The sequence below is a fragment of the Sander lucioperca genome, chromosome 5 (assembly GCF_008315115.2).
Source record: "Sander lucioperca isolate FBNREF2018 chromosome 5, SLUC_FBN_1.2, whole genome shotgun sequence".
Classification (NCBI taxonomy): domain Eukaryota; kingdom Metazoa; phylum Chordata; class Actinopteri; order Perciformes; family Percidae; genus Sander; species Sander lucioperca.
This window is the reverse complement of record NC_050177.1, coordinates 42,580,446-42,591,539: the sequence shown is the minus strand read 5'-3', so window position 1 is coordinate 42,591,539 and position 11,094 is coordinate 42,580,446. Positions and strand designations below refer to the sequence as shown.

Sequence of the window (11,094 nt, the reverse complement as noted above, 5' to 3'; positions counted from 1 at the left end):
TAAACTGCCACAGCTACAGTAACAGTCTGTGTACAGAGAAAGTGTGACATTGTTTTGATTTGGAAATGACAAAAGTTTAGTTGGCAGGTGATGTACCTTTATTTACACACACACACACACACACACACACACACACACACACACACACACACACACACACACACACACACACATACACATACACACACACACACACACACACACACACACACACACACACACACACACACACACACACAGACTTACACTTAGACCATGAATGGAAATAGGTAGCAGTGAAAGGCATTAGTATAATTTCGGAATGATAACAGTCGGGTCACAATGCTGCTGCTGCTAGCATTTGGTCTATGACAATATTTTATAACACTGTAAACAAATGCCTTTCATGGAAGCTTATTACAAATGAATATAAACCACAGCCCGACTAGAAGTAAATTAATTCAGTTGAATAAACACATGATGTAGGAGCAGCTTACACACATTCTGCACACACACACAATGATAGTTTAGACAGGCCAATCATTCCTGTAAAAAGCTTCGATGAGGCAGCAGGAAACACTTGTGTCTTGTGGGTCAATGTTGTTACTTTAAAGGAATAGTTTGATATTTTGGTAAATATGCTTCTAAGGTTCTAAGGTAATTGACTTATTTCACCAGCATAACACACTCAGTATAGGTACTGCTTTCCAGAGCAGGGAGTCCTGGGTCATAAACCAAAATATTAGACTAACTTTACTGTAATTTCGTGTTATTAATCACAGAAGAAAAGTCACAGAAGGGATCACCAAAAACATTACAATTCATCTTGAAAGGGACATGAAGGGCTACATACAATTTGACAACAAACGTATCTAATGGTTGATTAGATACTTTTGGGACCAAAGTGACTTAAATATCAATACTTCAGCATAAAATTGCAAGCCCTTGCATTCCTACTTTTGCTTTAGTAGAAGTAGCCTACAAGAGTATAATTACCATAATAGCTCATTTTGACCACTTCATATAGCCTACTGTTGTTGAATCTGTAATAGTGTATTATGTAACTACAACTATAGCTGTTAAATTTTAAATTGCATTCATTTCACTGATTTTTTTATCCAAAGTGACTTAATAAGTGCATTCAGCCATGAAGATACCACCCGAAAATTGCAATAATCATGAGAGTATATACGCAAAACTGCTTCAAGTGCTATATTTTAGAAACAAGAGATAAATAAAGGTATTTATTGTTTATTTTTTCATATTTTCATGGGCCAAGATGCAGTCTGAAAAGTTGAGTTTTCAGTCTGCGACGGAAGAAACAAAAAAATAAATTAGTTAAATAAAAAGTACATAAACCAACTACATAATATGAAAACACTTAAGTAGAACACAGTCATGCCATTCTAAATGTAGCGAGTGGAGCAAGTACAGCCCAGGGATGCAATGATGCAAATGCTGAAAAACAGTTTTTTAACATTTTATAATTCCATCACTGGAAAGTACAGATAGCAAAGGACATGGGTAAAACAGGTAATACTTAGATAAAAACACAGTTGAGGTTCTACTTGAATTTGAATGAGGTCAATCACAAAGCTGCTGATGCACAGCAGGATTGGGTAAAAAGTTACTTTAAGTCACTGTATACTATTTGTTGATGTGTTGTCTATGAAGCCCACAAATGTGTTTAATTAAAAGTGGATACATATGAGCTTCTCATCCTGAGTGTGATCTGTCTTCAACATTCCACTGAGGGAGTGAAGCCAACTGCAGTTATGAGCACATGTTCAACACCTCTTATATTCAAACAGGAGTACTGCCAAAAGGTGATGAAATGGAAGTGATGGAAATGTCATGACGGTGGTGGAGGTATACACACACACAGCTACTGAAGAGGACCCAGGACTTACATGGAGTTCTCTGCCTGAATGATGATGACTCTGTTACTCCTGCTCACTCCCACCTCTTCTCTCCTCTCCCTCTGCTCCCCTTCTCTCTTTCTTCCTCTACTCACCTCCTTATTCCTCTCCTCTCTTTTTTCCTCTCCTCTTCTCCCTATTCCTTTCCTTTTTTTCTTCATCTCCTCTCCCTCCTCTCCTCTCTTTCTTCCTCTCCTCACCTCCTTCCTTCTCTCCACCCCTCCTTCTTCCTCTTCTTATTCCTTTTCTCTCCTCCCGTTTCCTTTCCTCTTTTGCTTCATCTCCTCTCCCTCTCCTCTCCCCTTTCTTCCTCTCCTCCCCTACCCCTCTCTCTCTTTTTTTCCTCTCCTCCTGAATCTCCCACTCCTGCTTCTTCCTCTCCTCCATTCCCCCGCTCCCTCTTCTTCCTCTCCTCCCGATCCCCTCTCCTCTCCTCTTTCTTCATCTCCTCTCCTCTCCTCTCCTCTTCTTTTCCTTCCCTCCTTAATGTGCAAAAATGTGGAAACAATAAGTCACTTTTGACATAGCTCCTACCCTAAAATGAGCAACACTATAATTCTTTGTTTCCACATCCAGTGCCTCTTTCCCTATTTTCTTCAAGTCCCATCTCTTTTCTCTCCATTTCTACTCTTCCCTCTCCCCCTTTCCATCAGCCCCCATACACTCCCGAACCATCTTGCTGCCACTTTGAACGAGGAGGGATGTGGTGAAAGTATTTGGAGAATTCCTGCTGACCAAACCAACGCTGGCTGGCTACTGTCTACTGTCTCTGCTCTACATAGAACAGCTCTACCCAAATAAGGCTGGGCTTTTTAACTAGGGGAAGAGACGCACAGACAGGGAGCTGCTGAAAGGCCATGCCCTTTTAAGGATGAAGTTTCCTTTTTTCCTTCCCCTCTCTCCCTCCTATTTCTTCTTCACGCTCCCTCCTCCCTCCCTCCCTCCCTCCCTTTCTCGCTCTCTTGGTAGACTAGTGAAGTCATCTCTCCTCATCTGCTCCTTTTAAGCCGGCATTTTTGAGAGGGAGGTCCCTGCGAAGCATATACAAACACTCAGTCAAGCATCCATACTCAACCCCACACGCTGCACTAGTAGCCAGCAGAAAACTGACCTATTCCTTCAAACAGTGAGTATACTTTTCTTTTATTCCTCCATACAGGATAAAGCTCCTGAACTGGATTTGGGACAGGCTTAGTAGGACAAAGTGGTTGATGGTAAAAGGCCATCGCTTTATAGACCAGTCAGTCAGTAGTTTTGAGGCCTTCCTAGCTTCATATAAAATAATATGCATATGTGTCCTTCATCTTCTGTGTTTGACTATAAAGTGATATTATCAGAAGTTGTAAAAAACAATGTAATCATCTAACAGTCCAAGGAAAGGTCAGATATATACACTTTGAGATGCATCTGCATTTGAACATGAGTTAAATAGTATCACATATACGTATGTATATAATACTAAAGGTTGTTTAACATGTCTAAGTTTTAAGTTTCTTAAAGTTTCTGTAGATTATATGTGAGTATCATATATATTGTTTGAGTTACTGTTTCATTCAAACCTGTGTGGGTGTTGATGTCTGTCAGAATTTACATATGTAAATACGTTGCATGTGATCAATCAAGTATTGTTCACTTGTTCAGTTTTATCATAATCATCTGTTAAAAACTGCTGTTTTGTCTTGATTTGATAAGTCTGGTTGAACACAAGCTGACTGCTTTTTACTGGGATTTCCACAATAACCTATTTGTGACAGAGGAAAGTCTCATTGCAAATAGTTTATCCTTAATATGATTCAGATGTTTTTGAGGGTTAATATATTTTCCATGTGAAGCGAGGAGAGGAGAAGTAGAGAGGTGAGCCAGACAGTGATGCATATCTCTGTCAGTGTACATACTTTTATTTGCAAAAGCAAATGATCCACTGCCATAATGGAAGCCTGTGAATTCACAATGCTTGAGAGGTAATCACACTTCTGATGAGCAGAGAGATGCAGATAGACAGACTGGCAGGTAGAAATATATTTCAGAAAGGCAGATGGTACATTGACACATACATGCAGAAGTAGATCCTCTCCACACAACACATTTAAACTCCAAACTTTTGTATTTTCTTTATGAACATGGGAAAGATTACTGTTAAAGATATCAGCACACCCAGTGATTCCAGTAAAAGGCCAGGCCAGCAGTAACATAAGGGAAGTACCAGTAGGCAGCTTAGCTTCTCAGCAGCAGCAACAGGAGCAGATAACATTATCTCCACTGCCAATCCTGGGGCAGCACAAAAACACAGCAGGACAATATAAGGCCAGGAACTAACCACATCCGTGTTAACAGTGAAGGGGCTCTGGCACAAGCTGAATCGGACAGCACTATCTACACATCAGAGTCAGTAAAAATGCATGGGCTCAGACACACAGCAGCTATAAAGTTTGTTAGAATAATCAGAACCATGAAAGGTCTTGGCAGCAGTGTCAGAAAATGCTTTCAGTGCTCATAAAAGTCTGGCATGTCTAAGCAAAGCATCAAATTCTGTGCAGCTGGCATAAACCAGAGACATATAACAAAAGAGCTCTGAGCCTGTAGCCTACAGTTGTACTGTACATCAGCTAGCAGGGAGAGCCAGAGGACTCCAATGACATCCACACTGCGGAACTGTACTTTATTTAGCCAAGCTTTATAGCTGCTTTACAACTATCCCTGGCCTCGAGGATAGAATTATTACAGCGAACAAGTCATTATATGGTGGTTAGCTAGTTAACTGTAAAAGAGGCGAGGCCGCATGACGCCATGTCCTCTCAGCCTGCCACAGTTGCCACAGCCCTCACACTGGTTTCCTGTTCTGGCATTAGGTGGATTTACCATGGTAATAGAGAAACAGAGCAGGAAAAACACAACTGAGAGAGATGGAGGGACGGAGGTAATGAAGTCATATTTGTGGGATGAGGCACTTTGGGATGTCTGAAAGGAACATTTTAGGCTTTTTTAAATTTTTTTTACTTCATCTCCATATTTTCCTTTTTGTAGTTTATTTAATATTCATGTTTAAAGTCATTAGTTTTATTTTATTGCTCACTTTTTTCATTGAATCTTAGAAACATTCCTTGGAAACATTTGATTACTTACATAATGATACTTCCTTTTCTCCTGCATAGTGTTATGATTAATAGTAGTAATGAATTAATACTACAAATAGCAGTATTAGTATATGGCACTAGGCTAGTGATTTTATAGTATAGACAGATGCTATGCATGACTAGTTTCATTATATTGTAGTAGTAAATGTTGTCATTGCAGCAGCAGTAGCAGTAACAGTAGCAGAGGTAGATTTTGTACTAATACCAGTAGTAATTGTACTAGCAGCTTATGAAAATGTTTTTATATACTATGTCAAGTGAACACTGCCTTAAATATTAAAGAGAAGCAGCCAGACAGCACAGAAGCTTGTTTAGCAGATCATCCTGAGTTATTGGACCTTGGCCGGGTCCCAAGGATAACAACAAGTCCCTAGATACACATAAATACCAGAAATAGAGAACAGGCCCTAACGGACTCATTTGACCTCTTAGACTATTATGCGATGTTTGCATGGTTGTCATGCAATGCACACATACAGACTGATACAGGACTAATGGGAGAAATACTGCTTCTCATCTCTTCACAAGACATGAGAAGTCATTGAGTGCACAATGTGGTGAACAACTTCTATTTCTTTCCCTACAAAGAGTGTAGTGTGTGTGTGTGTGATTTGCAATTGTGGTCCAGGGAGTAGTTTACTATACGTGGCTAAGAACAGAATCAGAAATCAGTGAGTGTCAGAGTCAGTGAACTAGAGGCCAATGGAAAAAAGACAAGTTATTAACTGGATACCAGACAAACATTACTCTGTAATAATGATTATATAATGAGGCATGTCAGTGGGAATAACAAGCGGTATGAGTGTGTGTACCAGTACACTAAGAGCGAAAGGCAGACAGATGAAGATTAAATATAGTATCTGAACTTGTGGTTGTATGTAAGAGAGCGTGTTGCCCAGCATGTGTGTTTGGTTTCTTGTGGCCTGGAAAAGCACCACAGGGAATGCAAAGAACATTAAATAGGGTTGGTGGTAACACTCTGGGCAGGAATTCATTAATGCCATTGGCATGCAGACTCTATTATGCAGACATGCAGTATATCTACTTGCAGTGGTGGAACATACATAAGCTGCAAATGCTTTATTAAGCATTACCACAAGGCAAAAATAATCCACTACTACTAAGTCCCACATTAAAAATGTTACTTTACTTACTGTCAGAAAAAGTAAAGAAAGAAAGCTCAGCTATCTAAAGTAAAATTACCCATAGTACTCATTGAGTGTACATCAACTATGCAGGTCATAGGTCATTTGAGGGTCTTTCAGCTATTTGTGTTATGGCGCGACTCTTTACTACTTTGGTTCATTCCCACCATTCTCATCAGATCATTTCCAGCAGCAGTCAGCTGTTTTTAGTAAAAAGAAAGCTCTGAAAAACTCACACTACCTGTTCATCACCAAACAGCAGACTTTAGAGGAGAAGTTAGAGGCTAACTGGTGAACACAGTGCAGCATTTAACAGCTATTGAGCCAGATATTACAACATTAGACCTGCATTCAACAGGTGGACACAAACACAACTCCAAATTAACAATAACGTTGCTTCCTGTCTGTTGGAAATGTAGGAAACTTCATGCTAGCAAGTTTGTATTATCGGTTTAAAAGGATAGAACACGCCAGCATTTTGTTCACAGCTTATGGTATGGACCTGTTTCACAGCAGACATTTTGACTTGTCATAGTAGGAAAAGCACAGCTGAAATTGATAACCTTAACGATAGCTCAATTCCATCAAGTGTCCCAGTGAGCTATTTCAGTGAGTCAGCATGCACAATACCAGGACCTCTCCTAAGTGGAATGCAGCCATCATTAATGGTTTTAATTAAACCTGTGCTTTTCCTACTATGACATGTCAACATGTCTGCCGTGAAAAAAGTCTATGCCCTTAGATTAGTTAAAGATGAAAGATATGGAAAGGAGAAAGGAAGGGAGGATGCAAGGGAGCAATGGAGAAAGAGAAGACAGAAAGAAATGAGGTGAAGTATAGAAGGAGGAGAAAGAAGAACTTAAGTATTAGCTACAGTACTTGTTACTTTTCATCTCTGTCTGTGTATCATCTTGTTGTGCATATTGGCAATATAATGAGACAGTATTATTTGAAACATAAAAAGACTTACATCAGTCCAGTCTTGACATCTTGACATTCTGTCACTGAATACTACAGCCAATGGAAAAGTCCTGTGACCAGTGCAAAAAGACTGCATGTACTCAGCAATACAGAAAAGGATTGCATATTGTTCATACACTGAAGTTTGTTGTTGCCCTTGGTTACAACATTCCCCATCCTATGCCAAGGATGAGCCTCCTCCAGTCAATTCCTGGGTTTAACCTTTAACATTTGAACTTTGAACCTCCCCAGGAAAAGGAAGTTGAAGTGGCCTGACATCAAGATGGCAACAAAGGTTGGACAGTGCAGACAGCACTTTGATATGGGTTTGCACTTGGCTGCTGGCCCAAAGGCAATACAGAGGCATAAGACAAAAAAGTGCTGGCAATGATATACTTATGTGTTGACAGAGAGAGAGAGATATTGTGTGTGTGTGTGTGTGTGTGTGTGTGTGTGTGTGTGTGTGTGTGTGTGTGTGTGTGTGTGTGTGTAAAAGGAGAGTATATGCAAAAAAAGCTGCCTGATAAAGAGCTCCCATTGCACACCACTTTGCCTCGGACACAGCAGGTCCTGATAAATGCTAAATGGTGTGTATTAGGAGACACAACGCTGTTAATAAATTAAGTGCTGGGCATTTTCGCTTACATACACGCTTTTTTTTTTTTTTTTACACGCTTTGGTGTATATAATATACAGTACAATATATTTATATATGTATATATATGGAAGCAGTGCGTTTGAAAGTAAATGCTTTCATCTAGATTATTCGCACAGCTATGCATGTTTGTGCATACAGGCTACATCCAAATTTTACTGCAATGTGAATGTAAGCTATTGTTTGTCACCTAAAAAGAACAATTTTGGACTAAAAGGTGGGCATAATGGGATGCTCAAGAAAACAGTAACTTTATAAAAGCTATATGTTGTCATGGATATACAGTCTGCTGTAAATTGTCAGGATGATACCAGTGAAAATGCAACTACCCATTATCACATTTACTTAGAATTCATACTTTTTCCAGAGATAATTAATAACAATATTTTTTTCTCTCTCCTTTACTTCATCCCTGTCTCCTTTCCCACACTGCCTCGCTCACCCATCTTCCTCCACTGTATTATCCATCTTCTCCATTCACTTCTTCTTCTCAATCTTTTCAATCTTTCCACCCTCCATTTCACACTTTTCACACTCTCAGGGAGTCGGCATGGCTAACAAGGGTCCATCCTTCGGCTTGAGCCGGGCGGTTCAGGATAAGATCGACAGCAAGTACGACCCTGAGCTGGAGCAGATCCTGGTGGAGTGGATCAGCCGTCAGTGTGGCTCCGGTGTGGGAAAGCCAGAGGCAGGCAAAATGGGCTTCCAGGCCTGGCTGAAAGACGGATGTGTGAGTGCAACACACCTGTTTGATTACTTGTTTTTTCTAGATGTTATGATTTCCTAAGGTTAATGATATTTCTTTATGCCTCTCCTTCCTTTCTTCCTCTTCTTCTCCCATACCCTCTGTCCCTCCATCTGGTCTTACCAGGTTCTGAGCGAACTGATTAACAGTCTGTTCCCCGGAGAGAAACCCGTGAAGAAGATCCAGAGCTCATCCATGGCCTTCAAACAGATGGAGCAGATCTCCCAGTTTCTCAACGCTGCCGAGAAGTATGGCGTCACCAAGACTGACATGTTCCAGACTGTGGACCTTTGGGAAGGTGAGATGGGTTTCATGGTCTTCATTCCTCGGTTACTGCAAACATTTAATGCTAGAAGACACAATTGGGTTGGGTTTAAGCACTTTGGTTGTGTGGTAGAGGGAAAATTGTTTGGATTTGACGATGCACGTACAGAAACATCATAGTGTGATGGTTACTAATAGTAAATAATCCTAGCTGTGTGTGTGTGTGTGTGGGGACAGCTAAGGACCTGGCGGCAGTGCAGAGGACCCTGTCAGCTCTGGGCAGCTTGGCCGTCACTAAGGATGAAGGCACATACAATGGAGACCCTAACTGGTTCTTCAAGTGAGTCCAATACATGAAATGTCAACTGCTTTATTAAACCAATTCTGATTAAAATAAGTATTCATAGAACATTGCAGTTAAGTTCTGAAAATTCTGTGACATTTTCAATGATGTGTTGTAGGAAATCTCAGGAGAACAAGCGAGACTTCAGCGAAGACCAGTTGAAGGCTGGCAAAAATGTGATTGGCCTACAGATGGGGACCAATAAGGGAGCCAGTCAGGAGGGCATGAGCTATGGAAGAGCTCGACAGATCCTGTAAAATCACTGAATCACAGATACCCAAAACCTCTTCGGCCCTTTACACCTTCTTAGAGCCTGTAAGCGCCTAAGTGGTCCACTACCACTCCTCTTTCATCGTAAAACATGTTCTGCTTTAGAAATTAGCTTCTTTCTAACAAGTACCCCCTACTTCCTGGTCTTTGAACTTGCCCTGAGCCCCTTACATATACTTGCACTGGTGACCCTACCACTGCAATCAGGACCAGTACAACTGAGCGTTTGTAGCGGAAAATAGTAACCTTAAAAATGACCAATTCAATGCCTTGGAGGTAAAAACAACAAGATGATGTGCCAAAAGTTGAGCTGTTCCTACCTAATATGAAAAAACACTGCTTTTACAAATAAATGACCACTGTCTCATCTCTGATACATAACAAATGTCTGAATTATGTCATTTTTTTACTAGATTTTTAGAAATATTGGTTCTGGATTCTAACACAAATACCTTCTTTCCAAATTGAGTGGTGATACAACCCATGTCAGACCAGTACATCAGTGCATTTACAGTATGTTTCTTGTTTATTGTCCCAACCTACCACTTCCCACAATACTATGCCTGATGTATCAGTGCCAATATTTTTGTACATTGTCTTATTAAATAATGACTTTGAAATACATTTCTGAATTGACTTTGTGATTCTGAATTATTCCATTTGACCATTCCGGGATATGGGAAAATTAGAAAAGTACAACCATTCACTGGAACTTTGTTTTACTACCAGTATTTCAAATGATCGTTTTCTCAGGTGTGTCTTAAAACAATACTCACATGCCAGTAATGGGCATATAAAAAATGGTGGAAAAACTCCACAGCCCTGTGTTTGTGCAAAAATGCATCTCTGATCAGTGGAGTTGTGCTAAGAAGAGATCTCTTCACAGACAGCAGTAACTCCAGCAAAAAATACCTCTCGATGTACATATGGGCATGTTACCATAGTTTTAACAGACTTGACAAAATGTGAACCTTTCCTTTAACTCTTGAAAATGTCTGCCTCCTTGCAGTTATGCCAGTTTGTGGATTTTATTTAGTTTTATTTAGATTTAGTTTTTGAGAGGCGTTCGTCACTCATCCCGCTCGTTATTTCTGGGTTAGCACTCCACCAATCAGATTGGAGTGAGTCTAACTGCCCGCTCTCCGACCCCGCAAATCAGGTTGGCCAAAATGAAGGCCGACAGCTCATCCGAAGGACGACGGCACGAACACACCGAACAGACTCAAGTCACTGACCTCTCCAGACTGTCCGACGGCCGATTATCAGGTTGGTGTGTCAGGGCCATAAGATGGTGACCATGGTAAACATTAACAGCTTACCTGCTTAACATCATCATGCTGAATATGAGCATAGTCAGAGATGGTTTAGAGATGGAGAATTTTGATAGTATTATATCAAATATACAAATGTATGGTATTATATCATTTAACATGTTGGCGATAGCATTTAAAAATAGCTAAAATATTTTGCTAAATGGCTAAAATATTTTGCCATTTTTAAACACGTTAGATGGATTTCTTGCACACATACAGTAACTTATATTTTTACAAAATAATTATTTCATAATAACATAATATAAAGTATCACTGATTCTGAAGTGTGTGATTTTGTGTGTAACCGTTTCAAAAACCAGGATATTCTGTCAAGTCTTTTATTATCATTCAGATCACCTGCGACTTG

General features: G+C 40.1%; 1 protein-coding gene across 2 annotated transcripts; it reads left to right on the top strand.

Moving 5' to 3' along the window:
- The first annotated feature begins 2,754 nt into the window (after positions 1 to 2,754).
- On the top strand, positions 2,755 to 10,050 carry tagln (transgelin). 2 transcript variants are annotated; one of them, XM_031283576.2, is made up of 6 exons: positions 2,830 to 3,024; positions 7,390 to 7,432; positions 8,334 to 8,522; positions 8,664 to 8,835; positions 9,039 to 9,141; positions 9,263 to 10,050. In XM_031283576.2, the coding sequence occupies exons 2-6, from the start codon at positions 7,421 to 7,423 to the stop codon at positions 9,399 to 9,401; spliced, it is 615 nt and encodes a 204-aa protein (XP_031139436.1). In that variant the 5' UTR covers positions 2,830 to 3,024; positions 7,390 to 7,420; the 3' UTR covers positions 9,402 to 10,050. The 2 variants fall into 2 exon arrangements, with proteins under 2 accessions (XP_031139437.1, XP_031139436.1); XM_031283577.2 differs by lacking the exon at positions 7,390 to 7,432 and having other exon boundaries at positions 2,755 to 3,024.
- Positions 10,051 to 11,094: the final 1,044 nt, after the last annotated feature.

Coding starts and splice junctions, on each gene's coding strand:
- tagln (XM_031283576.2), top strand. Junction 8,523..8,663: donor CCTGGCTGAAAGACGGATGT/GTGAGTGCAACA, acceptor TGGTCTTACCAG/GTTCTGAGCGAACTGATTAA. Junction 9,142..9,262: donor GACCCTAACTGGTTCTTCAA/GTGAGTCCAATA, acceptor GATGTGTTGTAG/GAAATCTCAGGAGAACAAGC.